The sequence below is a fragment of the Myxocyprinus asiaticus genome, chromosome 17, assembly GCF_019703515.2.
Source record: "Myxocyprinus asiaticus isolate MX2 ecotype Aquarium Trade chromosome 17, UBuf_Myxa_2, whole genome shotgun sequence".
In the NCBI taxonomy this organism is placed as follows: domain Eukaryota; kingdom Metazoa; phylum Chordata; class Actinopteri; order Cypriniformes; family Catostomidae; genus Myxocyprinus; species Myxocyprinus asiaticus.
The window spans coordinates 1,822,346-1,843,166 of NC_059360.1; the positions used below are offsets into that span (position 1 = coordinate 1,822,346).

General features: G+C 38.4%; 2 protein-coding genes across 4 annotated transcripts in view; one reads left to right on the forward strand and one right to left on the reverse strand.

Annotated features, from left to right (window-relative positions):
* ttll5 (tubulin tyrosine ligase-like family, member 5) overlaps positions 1 to 19,486 on the forward strand; it is a 206,760-nt gene extending 187,274 nt beyond the window's left edge. For all 3 annotated transcript variants that reach the window (XM_051723166.1, XM_051723165.1, XM_051723168.1), the window contains 2 exons: positions 7,972 to 8,054; positions 17,408 to 19,486. In XM_051723166.1, the coding sequence (XP_051579126.1) occupies positions 7,972 to 8,054; positions 17,408 to 17,460 (136 nt within the window). In that variant the 3' untranslated portion in view covers positions 17,461 to 19,486. The remainder of the gene's footprint in view (positions 1 to 7,971; positions 8,055 to 17,407) is intronic.
* Positions 19,487 to 19,616: 130 nt separating this feature from the next.
* Positions 19,617 to 20,821, reverse strand: part of LOC127455384 (transforming growth factor beta-3 proprotein-like) — a 47,050-nt gene continuing 45,845 nt past the window's right edge. The window contains exon 7 of the mRNA XM_051723239.1: positions 19,617 to 20,519. Within this exon, the coding sequence (XP_051579199.1) occupies positions 20,361 to 20,519 (159 nt within the window). The 3' untranslated portion in view covers positions 19,617 to 20,360. The remainder of the gene's footprint in view (positions 20,520 to 20,821) is intronic.

The following is a 20,821-nucleotide window of genomic DNA, read 5'->3' on the forward strand; positions in this document are numbered from 1 at the left end:
GTGACCTCAGACTTTTGAATGTCAGTGCAATTATTTATTATTATTATTATTATTATTATTATTATTAATATTTATTTCATTTTTATGTTTTGCTTGCAGAAAAGCGTTTACTCTGAAGCACACATAGACCATGTAGGCTATTCATTTCATTTAATCACAGCCTTTTGCAGTTTAATAATCACATATGACTGTATCACAATTTTCTATGTTATTTTAATCATTGTGCAGCCTGAAGGATTGTGAAATTAGTTTAATGATGCACTCTTTTGGAAATCAAGTGACCAAAGAAAAAGTTCATTAAAATTATTGTGATGTTCACGATATTGCTTCATTTTATATGGCCAGCTAAATAACTGATGATATCTCAGCTCTAAACAGCCCTACATAACAGTCTTGGTTTGTTCTTTGCAGGTTACTTGTATTCGTTTTATTTTAACAAGAAATTACTTCACCCTTTCCTCGCCTTACATAGTGCTCACCTGCTAAACTTTTACTCTCAACATGCAGTGATAGGATCTGAGTCAGAGGAGTCTTAGGATTTAAGAATCGATATTGAGATCGTTCAAATGAAGATCACGGAAAATCTATATTTCATATCTAATCAGTCCTTATCCCTATTATTTATACAGTGGCAAGAAAAAGTATGTGAACCCTTTGGAATTAGTTGGTTTTCTGCATTAGTTGCTCATAAAATGTGATCTCATCTTCATTGAAGTCACAAGTATAGACAAACACAATGTGCTAAAGCTAACAACACACAATTATAATCTTTCATGTCTTTATTGGACACATCCCATTAAACATTCACAGTGCTGTGGAAAAAGTTAGTGAACCCTTTGATTTAATAAGTGGTCGATCCTACTTTGGCATCAATAACCTCAACCAAGTGTTTTGCGGATTAGACCTGCACAACGTTCAGAAGGAATTTTGGAGCATTCTTCCTTACAGAACTGCTTCAGCTCAGACATATTCTTAGGATGTCTGGTGTGAATGGCTCTCTTGAGGTCAGTCCACAGCATCTCTATTGGGTTAAGATCTGGGCTCTGACTGGGACACCCCAAAAAGTGGATTTTCTTTTTTTGAAGCCATTCTGTAGTGGATTTACTTCGATGTTTAGGGTCATTGTCCTGCTGCATCACCCAACTTCTACTGAGCTTCAGCTGGTGCACAGCCACTCTGACATTATCTTGTAGGATCAGTGGCAGTTCTGGCTTACTTGGTGCCCTAGACGAGATCTGAAGTGGCGCCTACCTTAACTTTCCAACCCCTAACCCCCCCCCTCCCCCAAAAAAACACAACAAAATTATGGATTTTACAATGTTAACAACTTTTTTTTTTTTTTTTTTTTTTTTTTTACAGAACTATGCTTTAACACAAAATATATAAAAGGGATAGTTCACCCAAAAATACAAATTCTCCCATCATTTTGTCCCCCTCTGGTTCTGGCCAACATTCACTTGCATTGTATGGACCTACAGAGCTGAAATATTCTTCTAAAAATCTTTGTTTGTGTTCAGCAGAAGAAAAAAGTTATACACATCTGGAATGGCATGAGGGTGAGTATATTATGAGAGAATTTTCATTTCAACTATATATATATACACACACACTGGCGTCCAAAAGTTTGGAATAATGTACAGATTTTGCTCTTATGGAAAGAAATTGGCACTTTTAATCGCCAAAGTGGCATTCAACTGATCACAATGTATAGTCAGGACGTTAATAATGTGAAAAAATATTATTACAATTAAAAAAAAATGTTCAGAACTTCTTAAACTACTTCAAAGAGTTCTCATCAAAAAATCCTCCACATGCAGCAATGACAGCTTTGCAGATCCTTGTTATTCTAGCTGTCAGTTTGTCCAGATACTCAGGTGACATTTCACCCCACACTTCCTGTAGCACTTGTCATAGATGTGACTGTCTTGTCGGACACTTCTCACGCACCTTACAGTCTAGCTGATCCCACAAAAGCTCAATGGGGTTAAGATCCAGAACACTCTTTTCCAATTATCTGTTGTCCAATGTCTGTGTTTCTTTGCCCACTTGAACCTTTTCTTTTTGTTTTCTGTTTCAAAAGTGGCTTTTTCTTTGCAATTCTTCCCATAAGGCCTGCACCCCTGAGTCTTCTCTTTACTGTTGTACATGAAACTGGTGTTGAGCGGGTAGAATTCAATGAAGCTGTCAGCTGAGGACATGTGAGGAGTCTATTTCTCAAACTAGAGACTCTGATGTACTTATCCTCTTGTTTAGTTGTACATCTGGTCTTCCACATCTCTTTCTGTCCTTGTTAGAGCCAGTTGTCCTTTGTCTTTGAAGACTGTAGTGTACACCTTTGTATGAAATCTTCAGTTTTTTGGCAATTTCAAGCATTGTATAGCCTTCATTCCTCAAAACAATGATTGACTGACGAGTTTCTAGAGAAAGCTGTTTCTTTTTTGCCATTTTTGACCTAATATTGACCTTAAGACATGCCAGTCTATTGCATACTGTGGCAACTCAAAAACAAACACAAACACAATGTTAAGCTTCATTTAATGAACTAAATAGCTTTCAACTGTGTTTGATACAATGGCAAGTGATTTTCTAGTACCAAATGATCAATTTATCATGATTACTCAAGGATAAGGTGTTGGAGTGATGGCTGCTGTCTAGATTTGATCAAAAATGACTTTTTTCAAATAGTGTTGGTGCTGTTTTTTACATCAGTAATGTCCTGACTATACTTTGTGATCAGTTGAATGCCACTTTGGTGAATTAAAGTACCAATTTCCTTCCGAAACAGCAAAATCTGAACATTATTCCAAACTTTTGGCCGCCAGTGTAAATGCAGGTAATTCCAAAGGGTTCACATACTTTTTATTGCCACTGTATTTAAGTCATACATTTTGTTTTATAGGTTAAACAAAGAAAAATCCAATTCTTTTCACCTACACCCTGAAACCTGCTTACGTACCCCATTTAGGAATCCGTGGAATATTCCAATATATTATGAGAGTGATTTGGAGGTTGCATTTTCTATCTAAAATGACATTTTTACTCCACTAAACCTATAGAGTTGGGGTTTGGGTTAGGAGGTAGAGAATTTCAGTTAGAACAGACCGATTTCAGCTGAAGAACTTTCAGCCTACTGTCACTAAATTTACAGCGATCAGTCTTCCAGCAGGGAAGCTGTTTGCACAATGCAATGTGACAAGAAAACCAGAAATTTAGCCATTTTTCGCACTACACCTCTACTTACAGGAGAAAGTAGCTTGTCTCTGGAAAGACTACACTAATTGAAAAAAAAAAGACTGACTTTCTGTCGCATTACTGTTATACGAGTTAGAATCGCTACTTTTTGTTAGGTACTCCCCAATACTGGTTAACAGGAAGTTTTCATGACTCCTTTGAGTTATTGAACACAGGATGGAGTAAATGATACTGGCTGGAATGGGACGGCAGGGAGAAACAGGAAACGGAGGTAATTCGTGAAGAGTGAATTACTGAGAGCTGAGAGAGAGGTTGAAGATTAGAGGCGGTTGAAGATGGTTGGGGGGATGTGTTGCAGTGTTTGCTCATGGCCTGTACCGTGTTTACCCTGTCCATGTGGAATTCCAGAGCCCCTCACTCTCCACTGCGCTGCATTTTTGTGGTTGGCCTGAGTGACATGGGAAAGTGTGGGAAAAACGGAAGTCTGAAAACCAAAGACCCACAAATGGAAACAGTGAACCGACAGAAGAAACAGAAAAAAAAGACAGAGTAAGAGAAAGGTAAAGATTCATCAGAGCACAGGAAATGCAGGAGGAGTTTGATGGGAAGGACAAAGGCTCTAGACGAAAGACAAAGATGAAACAGACAAAAGCAGAACAAAGAGGAGGAGATAAACCAGAGATGACTGTGAACAGAATTAGGCCAGTATACTTTGGTTTCCACAGAACACTGATCATTATGAGTGGGTATCTTTAGATTACTCTCGATTCGATTAAATTTTGAATCAGGGGTCATAATCCCATTCCAATTTATACATCTCCTTTTTTAAAAGTGCAAAGCTTTGGCAAATTAAGGTGACTTATTGGCAAATTCTGTGTGAAGATTCAGCATAAAAGCTGTTCTGACCCACCAACAGAAATAGAATAAGCAGGTATAGAGTGTAACAGTGCCCGGCCACTCTTTCAGCCATATTGGTTTATGAAGTTTTTCTCTAATTATTTTTTTCCATAGGGAGTGAACTAACCAGCTCCAAGGTGAATCACAACATTACAAACTTTGATTTAAAGTAAAAAACTATTTGAAAATCGAACAAATAGACAAAGATACAAGACTGTGTACTGAACGTCTTTAATGAGGGAATGAACTACAATCTCATGAAGCACTGAACGATAAAAATGATGGGAAAATATAAAACTATTGATTTAAAGTTGAATATAAGTATAGAAACTATGTATTTTGATTTTATTGTAAAATATTCAGATACAGTGATGAGCCAAAACATTATGAACTCCTGCTAATAAAACTGTATGCTAATACTTCCATTGTGTCTTGAATTTATCTTGAAGAGCAATTACACTTGGTGACCAAGTGTAAACACCCCCAAAGAGTTGAACCAGTGAAGAATCAAATCCTACTTTACAGAGAGCTCTTATGTATGTGTCTATCAGTGCTGGAGTCCCAGGCTTGTGCAACCAAATTAAAGAATAACTTTCTGGCCCCTATAAGGCAGTACTGTGCCCCCTCATTAGTCCACTAATGCTGCTCTGGTAGCCTACCGCTCAGTCTCTGGAGTTTAATACTAGCTATGCTTTATTTATTGTTCCCAAAAATGCTTAGCAGATTTAAAGTACACAGTTACAGGCATGTTGGGCCATGTTTCTCCCTCCACCCGTTCACAATGGCCAGCCCGTCTTTGAGCGAGCCCGATGCTATTCAGGCTGTTAATTGTCAGGGAGAGGCGTGATGATTTAGGTCATTAAGTCTTTTGAAACAGACAAAAGGCAAAGAAAGACCAGGATAATGACATTCAGTAGATGTCATAACACTTTGAAGAGGTAAATAATGATCCATTGAAGCGCTATAATAATTATCCATTAAAAAATAATTACCTAAATAATGATCAATATTGTTGTATGTAGTATGAGATGTAATTTTACATAATTTTCTTACTGACTATTTTTGTCTTATTTTCCAGTAAAAATATCTAAACATCCCAAAAACAAGAAAAATTACTTGAGAAGTAGAATGACATAAGATCTCTTGTTTTCAAAGAAATCTCATGAAATTTAGTGAAGTTTATGCTTAAAACAAGACAAAACAATTTGCCTGTGGGGTAAGAAAAATACATGAATTTTCCCTTTGAATCAAGTTTTCTTTTCCATACTGGAATTAATGGAATAGCCAAACATGTTTATTAAAAGGGCGTGTACACAAACTTTGGACACATAGTGTACATCTGGAACCAAGACGGCTGAAAAACTGCCGGAGCATTCACTTCTTCGATAATAATGCCATTGCGGTGCAGAAGGCAACAGCTGTTTTGTGCTCTAATTTCTTTGCCGTTGGCGTTAAATTTTAAAATCCAACAAGTTAAATGCGAGAGAGAGCAGAATGAGCAAGGTTTCCAACATCAGGACGCGATGCTAAACCTCAGTTTGCGCATCCGCATGACGTTAATGGAGTAGTTCACCCAAAAATGAAAATTTGCTGATAATTTACTCACCCTCAGGCCATCCAAGATGTATCTGAGTTTCTTTCTTCATCAAAACAGAATTTAAGATTTTTAGGATTTCATTTAAACAGTGCAAGTGAATGTCCTCCATTTTTTGACGGTCCAATATGCATATTTAGGGTGCATCAAAATAATCCACACGACTCCAGTCGACAAATAAAGTTCTTCTGAACTCAAACGATTGATTATTTTTAGAAACAAAACAATACTTATATACTTTTTAACTACAAATGTTCACTTCCGTACATCTCTGTGACGCGCACTCATGAGAGGGATGACGTAAGCTCGTTGGTAAGATCACGCGTCACATGGAGGAGAAGTCAGAAAGCACGTCATTGTTTACAAGAGAAGGAGCGCTGTACAAAAATTTTATTGTCTTTGGTGTAGATTTGTATTGTTCAAAATGGTCATTTGGTGTGTGTATCCTGGATGCTTCAACCTTCAGAAACCCCAAAGAAAATGCATGCTGGGAAAAATATTAACTTTTCATCGATTGCCTATACATGAGCGATTGAAGCTCGGCTTATCGCGCTGAACCTGGATATCAGTACACCCCTACATTCTCTCAAATATTGGAGGGTGTGCAGTGAACATTTTACCCCTGAGGATTTCAGACCATCAAAAGAAACATAAGGTCGATATCTGAATTCATCGGCTGTGCCCGAACTCAGGTATGTGTGAAAACGTTGACATTGTCATGCCTCCCTCAGGCTCTGCACCTCTTCACCTGATTTCTAATTCACCGCAGCTGCACTCAATTCACTCACTTCAGTTTGTGAATCTTCTCTTCTGTGATATCACCTGTGAATCTCATTAAACGCTCTCGCACTTGGTTTCACTAACTATAACTTGTGTGGCTTGAATTCCTGACAGTCATATAGCCTATATATTTCTGCTAAAGACAAAACACAAGTAGATAATGTAACGGCATTGCTCCGAAATAAAGGATGGTTAATTACTGCAGTAATGTTTTTTTATTATTATTTGGAAATTATTTTTTATTTTATATTGTTTTGAAATTGTTTAGGACTGTTTTGGTTTATGAACGGCGCTTGGTCTGTGGTCTGTGTAAGTTTCTCTTGTAAACAGTGATGCACTTTCTGACTTCTCCATGTGACGCGTGATCTTACCAACGAGCTTACGTCATCCCTCTCATGAGTGCGCGTCACAGATGTACGGAAGTGAACATTTGTAGTTAAAAAGTATAAAAGTATTGTTTTGTTTCTAAAAATAATCAATCGTTTGAGTTCAGAAGAACTTTATTTGTCGACTGGAGTCGTGTGGATTATTTTGATGCACCCTAAACATGCATTTTGGACCGTCAAAAAATGGAGGACATTCACTTGCACTGTTTAAATGAAATCCTAAAAATCTTAAATTCTGTTTTGATGAAGAAAGAAACTCAGATACATCTTGGATGGCCTGAGGGTGAGTAAATTATCAGCAAATTTTCTTTTTTGGGTGAACTATTCCATTAAGAGGCACCTGTCTACAGCAGGTCATACCCAGTTCCATTTTCTGAGGAGAAATCTTCAGTAGAGGTCAAGTGATAACTAAGCATGTGGAAATGTCTGTGACTATGATGGGCACAGACATACTGTAATGGCAAGAAGTGTACAAAAATCCCAAATTCAGTTTACTGTGTAACCAAAATCCCAATTATAACCAGAAAAATGTAACATTTGGTGCATAATGCGGGACTTTTAACTATAAAAATGAAAGTTTTGTTAATAACTATCAGCACCAATTAATCAGTAAAACTGATACAGTATATCGGTCAGCCTCTAATTTTGAACAACAGTTTGTGAAGTTGCATCTCGTATGCTTTTGAGTGATTGAATTTCTATCGAATTGAATTTCTACTGAATGCATCTTGGTTGGCATTTACACTTGGTCTTTTCATAATCGGATAGCTAATGGGACAGATCAGTAAAAACATGTTTTAATTCCTTTTAATTGATGGTTACACCACATGACATTACAAGTCATACAAATGTTCTTTTTTTGTGTGTGTGTGTGTGGAAAATGCTATAAATGTTTTTCAAAAATGTATAAAACCAACATAAACACAAAGAAAACCTTATGTGTCTGTGACTTATATTTACTGATTTTAAACTGTCCTGCTGCTTTCAAACTGTGGACAAATCATTCTTTGTTGTTGTTATTGTTTGTTTTTTAATGATTATATGTATAGCATAAACAAAGTACATCATGCATTCATACATTTTTCTTAATAGCCTTTGATATGCACATTATGTCTTTCACAGGAAAACATCATGTGAGACTCCAGCCAATCACAGCACTGCCAGTGTGCAGCATGTTGTGTATGACACTGTGTGTGCAAAGACAGGTGAGGACACACACACATTCACATGCTTTCATTGATTTTTTGTTTTGTTTTCTGTTCATTCGGTATTGTGTGTGTTTGCTTCATTATGGGCCTCATGTAAGTTAATGAACTGCTGAATGTCTGGACTAATGCCAGCTCAGTCGCTTGTATTTTAATGAGCAGCCTTGGAAAAGGGTTTGAGGTCGGTGTGCCCGCGTGGACGTCTCACCCCACTCACTCTGGAGCGGGCAGCTGGCCATAGTTACCATTCCAGCGCCAGGTTTCTTACATGTCGCTGAGAGCGGCCTTTATTTGTCCAGTGTTGGTAACTAGACCTGTGTAAACATGAGCTGACGGACTTAACCAGTAACTGACAGCTGCTTGTACTGTTACTGAGAAACAAACAAATAAATTGAACTAAACAAACTAATGCAGACTGTAACAATGCTGTATGAGCTTCTGTAGTCAAGGTACACAAATCCTGTACTTGAGTTAAGGAACATGATGAAATATGACTCCAATTAAAGTGTGAGCACTCCTTTTACATTTCTAGTTGAGTAAAACTACAAGAATACTTACTTTTGAAAGTACTTGAGTATCAAATGTAAGAAGGACTGATCTATAAGGACTATGGTTTCTCATTTTGTGCAGTTGGATATGCTCAGTCCTCCTGCTCATAATGCCTATTTAAAGCGAGAGGAGTCTAATATTACTGACACACAGAGAGGTCAAAGCTTAGATTGATAATAACTCAGTTTTACGCTATTATTTATTATTATAAGTTGTCATTTAGCCATCAATCGTCAAGTATGGAGATCTGAGTGGGTGTAGATATTAAAAACACATACTTTGGTGGTTCAGTTTCGCAAGTAACTGCCTGGCAATATCCTGACTCCTGATTGGCTTGATTTATTGACACCTATTTTTTTTTTACATTTAGTTATTTCTTCACTTCAAAAGAACAAGAAACTTCACTCAAAAGTAAAAGTTTTCCAAAATGGAAAGAACTGCGTTAAAGTACAGATACTTAAGTTAACTAAGTTAAGTAAATGGGTGGAAATACTTTGTTACTGTCTACCATTGATCATTATGTCATATGGAGCTCTTCACATACCATCTATTATATGTGTATGGGTCAGATTTGGAGCCTGCTATCATAAAAATGGTGTGACTGTGGCAACATTTTTCGCAAAACTACACACCGTTGTTTATTACAAATCCGCTTTATAAGCGGATAAATGGATTTAAGTAATAAATTCACTTACAAAGTGAAATGTCCACTGTGTGGCGCTAAAAGCAAGTTAAATATTCTCTCAAATAGATGAGGTTTTTAAGTTTAATACTGTAACGAGTTTTAAATCAACAAAACCGACTTCTACCCTAAACCTTAAACCTAAACCTAACCAATAGTGTCAGAAAAAGCAAATGTGAGATGAAAAACAACCACGTCATTTTGTGGAGCTTGTATGACACTTTGAGTCCACGTGTGGACTCGTGTGCTCTTCAGGACTCGTACCCCGCTCTTTTACATCACAAGTGATCTACAACGCAATTTGATCACACTCGAACAAGCGTGTAAATGTAGTTAGTTAATTAATGCAAACATTCAAATGAGTCATGCGCTATAGTAAATGTGTTTAGATGTCACAAGATAGTGTCATGTGAGGAACAGGGCGAAAAGTAAGTGTTTATGAACTGATAATCTGCCGTTTTACTCATGATTTGTGTGAATGTGAATAAAACTTGTTGTTGTAGCACCTCTAGTGCCATGTAGAACTCATTTTGCAAAAATGTTGGTATAATAATGAGATTCTATGAGAACAGGTTGAAGATTTGGTAGGTAGAACAAGCTTTATGTCCTCATGATGATGGATCGGATTACTGAGTGTGACTGGATGTCAGTTTTATGATGACAATGTTTCTTGGCAAAACATTTTTTATTTATTTTGTCAATTAACTTTACTAACGGGTTAATTAACTCACCCACACACATTATATTTATGCGACATTAATCAAATATATCCACAACATATACGTCATATTACAATTTACATCAGAGGCCTGTCTCAGAAAGCCGGTTTCAGTGGCTACCCAGGTAAGTTTCAGCTAGGTTTTAGCAAACTGTTGTTTCCCTCTCAAGAAGGCACAATTCCATTTGAACTGGGTATATTCCAGATAAAATGTCCATTTAGCTTACATGTGAAAGAAATTCTCTCTCAGCTAATACTGTTAATTATACAGGGACTTTCTAACTTGGTACATTATGAAAATATTAATGTTATTATATTTTATCATTAGTTTTTCATCATTTTGGTCACATTTAAGCTTTTTAAAACTACAAATTCCATGTATTCCATCAATGAAAATGTCACAGAATTGCATATATTATATTGCATATATAATTTGTTGCATGTTTGTTGTTAACCTGCATTATTTGTACTATTTACAAGACTGATGTGTAAATTGTACAAATAGTACAAGTGCTAAAACGGTACTGTCTGTTTAAGAATACCGTCAGATCAGCGAGCGTATCACAGAAGTGTTTCGATTGAGTGCATATTAACAAAAGTGAAGTCAAATGGGTTCTTTTGCGCATGATTAGAATATTTATATTTTTGTTGTTTTTGATCATCAACTGACTATAAAGAACAGAAGGGATATTAAAAGAGACATTATTCAATGACAAATGATTTGTGTGGATCTCATCTTTGGACACACATTACACGGAACAAGTCAAACCAACCTTTTACTCTTAACACACAAACAAAAGATCTCACTGCTGATCTCACTCCATGAACCCATGGCTTGAAAATGCTAATTCTCTTCTGTCTTTTAGGACTACAAACTGAACAGCTCCATTACAGCATTCATGATGTCTGTGACTGCTCTGAATCACGGTTGTTACTTTTTTAAAATGGTATATCAGGCAGGAAAACAATAGTTGCGTCTGGAACAGAGAAATGAACATTACTTGAAACACAGCCGCATCTTTCTGAGTAAGCGTGTACTTTGGCAAGGCTAAACACATGCTCATCAACAGCTGTGTCTCCATCTGCAGAAGCGGCTTCTGAATTTCACAGATTTCACATTTTTTCCATTGTTCACAGGAAAAGTGTTTGTTCTTTAAGTAACAGCAGAGAGAGAGAGAGGCAGATGTGCAATCCTAACAGAGCGTTTGTGTTGGTTTTGTGTGGATGAGAGTGACTGTGACAGGGAGTTAACACACTGATCCATACGGCCGCATTCTCTGCCATCAGCCGTCAATTCACATCAGTCTCTCTCTCCTCTCATCTCGCTCACCCATCAGTCGTAAACAGCCCACTGTTGTTTGGGAGTATTTTTCCTTTTCTTTGGATTCTGTCAGACTCTGAACCTGAATTGAAGGAGCAGACTTTATACTTGTGTCAAATACTTTCATTTTAGGGATGAAATTGTTTTTGAAGTTTCCAACGTTATCTCTTGAGTATTTTTGTGTATTCTTTCATAGAGTGTGGTTCTAGCTAACGTACGTTTGCATAGACACCGAAACCCTCGAAGCTCTGATGGGCCTGCCGGTGGGCCCGCGAGAAAAAAAATAATTGTCAAAATTTTAATAATTACAGTCTTGACCAACACAAAATAGGTATCGTTTGAAATCTTAGAAGCTGTACTTTCCAATGCATGTAGACATTATGACCAAAACTGAACAAGTGCTTTGAAATTAACAGATAAATCAGAAGTGTTCCGTTTTGAAAATTTATAAAATAATTGCACTGTACATATTATTTTACTCACACACAAAAATATAGCAAGTAATAGCTAAGTATATGTCTTTGAAAATTACGTTGGTGTTGCTTATATGCAGCATTTCCGCTTACAACTTAACATAAAATATCACATATTATTACTTATTTTTTGAGCCAAATTTGATTTTTCAGCAGTTTCTTAGGCTGAGAGTCTCTGAATATATCATAATCTATATCATTTATACATTTGAAAAGTTTCTACAATGATACCAAACATTTAACCCTCCTTTTTTCTTTTTAGTTAGAAGCATTTAATTTTGAGTATGCCACTGAAACAGGAAATCTTTAAAAACACCAGAGCTTAAAGAGTTAATCATTCATTAAGCATTTCATTTTTGTTTTGTATGCCATGGGACACATTAAAATATGCTGTGGCTCATAAACCAAATACCATAAAATAAACCACAAAAGCAACGCAAAATCATAAAAGTAATCAATCAAAACTTAGTGTCTGTCAGGAGTTTGTGCAGGGAAGAGGCAAGAGAGTGAGGATCCAATGGCAGAAATTTAATTATAAATAAAAGAGGATTCAATGAAGGCAGTAAACATACGAAGAAGGTCACTCAAACTCCACAGCGGTATGCTGGCCAATCACACTACATACGAACAAGAACCAACGAGGAACAAGAGAAACATGAGGGTATAAATACACACGGATTAATGGGCTAAACTAGACACAGCTGAAAACAATGAGGGCAACCAGACATGAAGGCAAAAATACATTTCAAAATAAGAGCACACTGAGAATGTCAACATAAGTCTTTGCAAACATAAGGAGGATGAAGACGGACGTTGATGATGATGATGACGATGAATGACAATGTGACAGACCCCCCCTTAAAAGGGCAGCTCCTGAAGCCCAAAAAAGAAGAATGATAGTCCAGGACGGAGCCAGTGGCCAGGGAAGTGGCTCCATTAAGGAGAGCGGGGTCTGGAGGTTTGGGAGGCGGCTCCAGGAAGGGAGCGGGGTCCGGCATTTTGGGAGGTGGCTCCAGGAGAGGAACAGTGTCGGCGGCCTGGGAGGCGGCTCCAGGAAGGGAACTGGTAGTGGGTCAGGAGATCAGGACGGGAACTGGCAGAAGGTCAGGAGGCAGAGCTGCAGGAGTTTCAGGAGGGGTGGGCGGAGCTGCTAGAGAAAGAGTCTCAGGAGGTGGAGCTGGTGGGGGTGGAGCCACAGGAGGCTCAGGAGGAGGAGCGGGCAGAGCCGCTGGAGGAGAAGCGGGCAGAGCCGCTGGAGGAGAAGCGGGCAGAGCCGCTGGAGGAGGAGCGGGTGGAGCCGCTGGAGGAGGAGCGGGTGGAGCAGCTGGAGGAGGAGCGGGTGGAGCAGCTGGAGGAAGAGTCTCAGGAAGCATAGTTGGAGGGGGCAGAGCCTCAGGAGGAGAAGCAGGCAGAGCAGCTGGAGGAGAAGCGGGCAGAGCTGCAGTAGGCTAAGGGAATTGAATCTCTGGAGGCGGAGCCACTGGAGGTTTAGCAGTCAGAGCTGCTGGAGGAGGAGCGGTCGGAGCCACTGGAGGAGTATCAGAAGAAGAGGGCGGAGCTGCTGGAGCAGGAGTGGTCGAAGCCACTGGAGGAGTATCAGAAAAGGCAGGCTGAGCCACTAAAGGAAGAGTCTCAGGGGGCAGAGCCATGGAAGGCCCAGAGGGGCGGAGCTGTGGAAGACCTGGGGAACTGGACAGGCTTGGGAACAGCCTCCATGGCCGTGGGCACTGGCAGTGACAGGGAAATGACCTCCGTGGTCGTGTATATATATATATACACACTATATTGCCAAAAGTATTCGCTCATCTGCCTTTAGACGCATATGAACTTAAGTGACATCCCATTCTTAATCCATAGGGTTTAATATGACGTCGGCCCACCCTTTGCAGCTATAGCAGCTTCAACTCTTCTGGGAAGGCTTTCCACAAGGTTTAGGAGAGTGTTTATGGGAATTTTTGACCATTCTTCCAGAAGCGCATTTGTGAGGTCAGACACTGATGTTGGATGAGAAGGCCTGGCTCGCAGTCTTCGCTCTAATTCATCCCAAAGGTGCTCTATCGGGTTGAGGTCAGGACTCTGTGCAGGCCAGTCAAGTTCTTCCACACCAAACTCGCTCATCCATGTCTTTATGGACCTTGCTTTGTGCATTGGTGCGCAGTCATGTTGGAACAGGAAGGGGCCATCCCCAAACTGTTCCCACAAAGTTGGGAGCATGGAATTGTCCAAAATCTCTTGGTATGCTGAAGCATTCAGAGTTCCTTTCACTGGAACTAAGGGGTCAAGCCCAGCTCCTGAAAAACAACCCCACACCATAATCCCCCTCCACCAAACTTCACAGTTGGCACAATGCAGTCAGACAAGTACCGTTCTCCTGGCAACCGCCAAACCCAGACTCGTCCATCAGATTGCCAGATGGAGAAGTGTGATTCGTCACTCCAGAGAACGTGTCTCCACTGCTCTAGAGTCCAGTGGTGGCGTGCTTTACACCACTGCATCCGACGCTTTGCATTGCACTTGGTGATGTATGGCTTGGATGCAGCTGCTTGGCCATGGAAACCCATTCCATGAAGCTCTCTACGCACTGTTCTTGAGCTAATCTGAAGGCCATCTGAACTTTGGAGGTCTGTAGCGATTGACTCTGCAGAAAGTTGGCGACCTCTGCGCACTATGCGCCTCAGCATCCGCTGACCCCACTCTGTCATTTTACGTGGCCTACCACTTCGTGGCTGAGTTGCTGTCATTCCCAATCGCTTCCACTTTGTTATAATACCACTGACAGTTGACTGTGGAATATTTAGTAGCGAGGAAATTTCACGACTGGACTTGTTGCACAGGTGGCATCCTATCACAGTACCACGCTGGAATTCACTGAGCTCCTGAGAGCGGCCCATTCTTTCACAAATGTTTGTAGAAGCAGTCTGCATGCCTAGGTGCTTCATTTTATACACCTGTGGCCATGGAAGTGATTGGAACACCTGAATTCAATTATTTGGATGGGTGAGCGAATACTTTTGGCAATATAGTGTATATACACACACACACACATACACACACACACTGGCAGCCAAAAGTTTGTAATAATGTACAGATTTTGCTCTTATGGAAAGAAATTGTCACTTTTATTCACCAAAGTGGCATTCAACTGATCACAATGTATAGTCAGGACATTAATAACGTGAAAAATTACTATTACAATTTTAAAAACTACTTCAAAGAGTTCTCATCAAAAAATCCTCCACGTGCAGCAATGACAGCTTTGCAGATCCTTGTTATTCTAGCTGTCAGTTTGTCCAGATACTCAGGTGACATTTCACCCCACACTTCCTGTAGCACTTGTCATAGCACCATACAGTCTAGCTGATCCCACAAAAGCTCAATGGGGTTAAGATCCAGAACACTCTTTTCCAGTTATGTCTGTGTTTCTTTGCCCACTCTAACCTTTTCTTTTTGTTTTCTGTTTCAAAAGTGTCTTTTTCTTTGCAATTCTTCCCATAAGGCCTGCACCCCTGAGTCTTCTCTTTACTGTTGTACATGAAACTGGTGTTGAGCGGGTAGAATTCAATGAAGCTGTCAGCTGAGGACATGTGAGGAGTCTATTTCTCAAACTAGAGACTCTGATGTACTTATCCTCTTGTTTAGTTGTACATCTGGTCTTCCACATCTCTTTCTGTCCTTGTTAGAGCCAGTTGTCCTTTGTCTTTGAAGACTGTAGTGTACACCTTTGTGTGAAATCTTCAGTTTTTTGGCAATTTCAAGCATTGTATAGCCTTCATTCCTCAAAACAATGATTGACTGATGAGTTTCTAGAGAAAGCCGTTTCTTTTTTGTCATTTTTGACCTAATATTGACCTTAAGACATGCCAGTCTATTGCATACTGTGGCAACTCAAAAACAAACACAAAGACAATGTTAAGCTTCATTTAATTTACAAAATATCTTTCAACTGTGTTTGATATAATGGCAAGTGATTTTCTAGTACCAAATGATCAATTTAGCATGATTACTCAAGGATAAGGTGTTGGAGTGATGGCTGCTGTCTAGATTTGATCAAAAATGACTTTTTTCAAATAGTGTTGGTGCTGTTTTTTATATCAGTAATGTCCTTTGGTGAATTAAAGTACCAATTTTCTTCTGAAACAGCAAAAATTTTACATTATTTCAAAGTGAATCTGATGAAAACCAGCTCATATTTCACCCTCAAAAATAAAAGAAAGAAATAAGAAATTATTTTCATGATAATTAACAGCATTTCTCATTTCTTTGGAGTTTTTTATTTTTTAATTTTTTTGATTATTATTATTATTCATTATTCTCAATGTTGATACTAATTAGTAAAAACAATTTAATGGTCCTTAACAAAGGCTTCATTTTCTTTTTGCAAAATGTAATTCTTATTTTTATTTTTTTCCTTTTGATTTTGGGGAGAAATGTTACCTGGCCATGTTTTAATGAGATTCATATGTATTCCACTGTGACTTTGAATACACTAGCCACACAGAGGAGGAATAGAGCATCTAAAAAAAGGGAAATCTTTTCTCCGCCCACATCTTTTGCTGATGGTTTAGATGCGTCTCACAGCAGTATATTGGAAGGCGAGCATGATGTTTTCATTCTCCGGTGCCGTAAGACCTCAAAGTGTAAAAGAGCACCAAAATAAACAGTGTGTGTGGAGCGGGAATGAAAGGGAATAGTGTTCAGAGAGTGTGTGATTGGTACAGGAGCTGAACATCAGTCCAAGGATAGATGAAAAGACCAATGAACATATAAACGTGAGCAGGGCTGGTGCGACTTTACCTACAGTACTGACATGGTGCATGGATTAAAGTAAAAGTGCAAAACATCAACATTCAAAACAACACTGACAAATGATTAATAATAATAAAGCATACTTAAACAACTCATCAGTTTGGGTCCTAGAATTAAATACAGCTGACATTGTGTTCCCCTAATGAGTCATGTTCATTGGCACATTTTAAGTGTTGATGTTTTAACCCTGATAAAAAATGTGCCGAACCGCTTTGGTTATTTTGGTTACTTTTAAATTATAATACATTTTTTTTACCACAAGTGTTGCTGGATCTCTTTGCTTCATCCCTATAAACATAATTTTCCCATTAATGTCAACATGAATTTGACATTTAGAGGGATTTAAATTTTTATGTTGGCATAAATGAGAAAATTATTCATTTTCTTTCTTAATACTTTTTCCTGGTGTTAATGCGTGGTCACATTTACCTTTGCACAGTGAAATACAATCATCTCAGTGGGAATGCACCTAATGAATTTCGCCTGATGGACTTCCGGTGGCGAAGAATTACTATACAGAACTTTTGTGCGGGGTCCAAGTTTGGTAAACTGTGACATGCAAATTCACTGTGCAAAGGTAAATGTGAGCGTGCCTTTAAGCAGCATAAGAAAACACCATCCCATTATGTTTCAGAACATCACTTTCTGCATAATCCCTTGAAAAAGCCATTTTCTTCAGTGCATGAAAATGGGGTCGTTGAGAAAATAGATGTGTCACTTTGGACAAAATGCATAAATGTTCAAATTTAACTGAATGTTGTATTTGTGCATATGTTGAATCATTGTGTTCTTCTCCATTCACAGGTCTGTCAATGTACAGTAAACTTTTCCATACTCAGGGCTCCAAGAACAAATGAATGAGGCCAAAGGTCAACTGTAAGGATCGACTGCTTGTAACATACTGTATGAGAACAGGGCTGAACTACTCAAAACATGCACATCAAACCTTGACCTGTTTAACGGGAATTCAGCAGACACACTAGACAGTAAATGTATTTCTGATCATTTCCCATTGCAATGTCTTCTTATCAGCCTTGCGTCTAATGCTTAAGTGCACGTGATTACACACAAGCCTGTAGTGTTTCAATTGGATCCTTTTTCGAAGCCGCTGGGCATCTTTCCGCCCCTCCTCTGCAGTTGTCCCGCCTTCATTCTCACCACACAACTGATGCCATGTGACGACCACATAGACTGACAACTGACAACAGCTGCTACATCCACCTTATAACAAACACAGATTGTACAACATCAACCACTGACCAAGAGCTCATGAATGTGTCCATCATATTGATATGAATTTCCATTTGCATATACAAGATGTAAACTGATAAGAGTGTTATTACTGCTTGTTAAAGGGATAGTTCATTCATCATTTACTCACCCTTATGTTGTTCCGAACCCATATGACTTATGCAGAGCTGCTTTTTTCCATACAAGTGGATGGTGATTATTACTGTCAAACTCCAAAAAGGACAAGAAAACTCATGACTCATGCATTAAGTTCCAAGTCTTCTGAAGTCACATAATAGCTTTGTGTGAGGAACAGACCAAAATGAGATTTCAGATTCAGTTTTCAAACTTGCGATGACATCTGTGCCAGTGTTGTTATTGTAAATATGAATCTTTTTTTTATTGAACACAAATGCGAATGAGATTTGAGAACAAGGGCAAGATTTTCAGTGAATAACGCCTTATATGCCATATAACGTCATATGATTGTTTTGTCTGTTCCACACACAAAACAATCATATGACTTCAGAAGACTTGAAATATAGCGCTCAAGTCAAATTAACTACTTTTATGATTTCAAAGTTGATTATGATTTAATACATTTTATGAGTTTTTTTGTCCTTTTTGGGCTTGACCAGTTAAATCACTATACACTTGTGTTGTAGGGAAAAGAGCAGCTTGGACATTCTGCAAACATCTCATTTTGTGTTTGCAGAAGATAGAAAGTCATGCAGGTTCAGAACAAGCATGAGTGAATTATGAGGGAATTTTCATTTTTATATGAACTATTTCTTTAATAATCTTAATGTCTCACATCATGATGCACGGTGTGTTTGTGTTAAAGTGCCTCATTCAGTTTGAAGCCATTTGAGCAACTCTGAGTTTCTTCAGTTGACTGTGTTTTAGTCGGCAGTTTGGATACATGGAATCTTTAAATTCAGAGGGTTTAATGCAATTACTAGTCAGGTATATGGCTCACCTACGAGATTATTTTTCGCAGAAGTAAAATTACAATCTATCTTTAACATGCAATGGCAATTTTTAAGTAATCCTGGTAAAAATATATATATATATATAAATATACACCTTGATCAACACAGTTGCTCATGGGATCACATTGTGTTTTCAGTTCAATTGGAAACATTTAATCATACTTACGTTTTAGTTATGCTTCAGTTAACATTTAGTAGGCCAAAAATGCAAACAATGAAGGGACCTCATTTATGAAGCAAGAGCAGAACAAATGTTTGTGTCAATTATTTGTATTATTATGTTCTCAGGATTTGCTTTGTGAAGTTTGTGTTATTATTTTTAGTTTGTATAGTATTTGTCTTTTTTTTTTTCTTTTTTTTTTTTTTACCTCTCCTGAATTTACTTGAATTTCCATTAACAATGGCAATGACCAGATATGAGCAGTGGCCGTTGATTGACTTTTAAATTACATTTTGTAATGCTAACTTTTATGCATTTAGTGTTCAGTTGTACAAGTAAAGAATTAGAAGTAAATTGAAAAAATCTTTACATGTGATCCAGCTACTTTTGTGACCAGTGCTCAGTTACTTGCGTTTTTACCTAAGAATATAATAACACTAAAATATTACTTTGTTCGTAATATTAATATTAAAATATTAATGTGAAAGGAAGTACTGCAGTTAGCATGTACAAATGTTGTGAATTCACCATTTTTAATCACGTTTTTGATGATACTGCACATTATGTCTCATGTACTGTATGAGACGGTACGTCATGAAATATACAACAAATGTCAAACTTACATGACAGCTTGTTTTGTCCAGGACTATGTTTAATTAAAAAAAGAAGTGTTTTCAGGAGTAATAGCAGTAAAAACATTAGCATTTTGTGATGTAAAAGTTAATGTATCGTCATAAAGTCATCAGCTTCATCGAAGAACAAAAAATCTCGAAAACTTCTGCTGTGTAACAGAGGTAAACATAACCAAAACACATTGTTTTTCACACTATTTCTTTCCAGCATGTTTGCATTAACATTATCTCTAACACCGTCATGTTAGACAAACAGTGTCGATTAGTGCGGAAAGGGGGGAATGCCGTGCACAGATTTACGTCAGAATATCTTTATACAGAAACACGTCAGCTCTCATTAACCCTTTAGTCTGTCAATCCAGCAGGCATAGGCAGTGTCTCCTCTGAGTGCAGGTGCTGTTGTCCTCGATAAAGCCGCTTTTGTAGGTGTTATGAAGTTTTGCACTGCCATTTCAGAGTTCACAAATGCCCATGAGGTTCACCTAGAGGCACTTTAAAATGCTGAGGAAAGTTACACATTAAAAATAACATTGAAAAGTCACATCAAACGTCAGACTAGAAGTCCAAGGGCAACATTTGGCAGCGCAGTCATCTTGGAACACAACTTGGACAAGGTGGTGCTCCGGGGTTTGGATGTAGGTGAGAAGGATGTACAGAGGTATTCTTCAAGAGTCCAGTTCTGCCCTGCGTCCTTCTGTTTTTACCCTTGAGAGTTTGAACCCCCGTCAGGGTCTCGAGACCCCTCAGCTGCACTTGCAGGATTTGACGATCATGTTGGAGAGCTGCTCCACTTTCGGCGTTCGGCCCACGTAGTAGAGGATGGTGAGCGGCTCCAGGTCTTGAGGAACACAGCAGGGGGAAGCCGATGCCTCGGGGTTCAGCGTGTTGTACAGACTCAACAACTGCAGAAAGAGGAGAGGATGCAGAATGTTAGCAGGGAGTCTATGACCAGTGGTGTTGGGTGAGTTACACAAAAAGTAGTCCACTACTAACTACTAAGTACTTCTCTCAAAAAGTAATCACTTTACTTTTAAGTCACTTTTGAAAACGCTTCTCACAGAAGTTTTTTTTTATTTTCTTTTATAAATAACGTCTCCGTGTACAGTGGCAAGAAAAAGTATGTGAACCCTTTAGAATTAGCTGGTTTTCTGCATTAATTGGTCATAAAATGTGATCTCAACTTCAACAAAGTCACATGTATAGA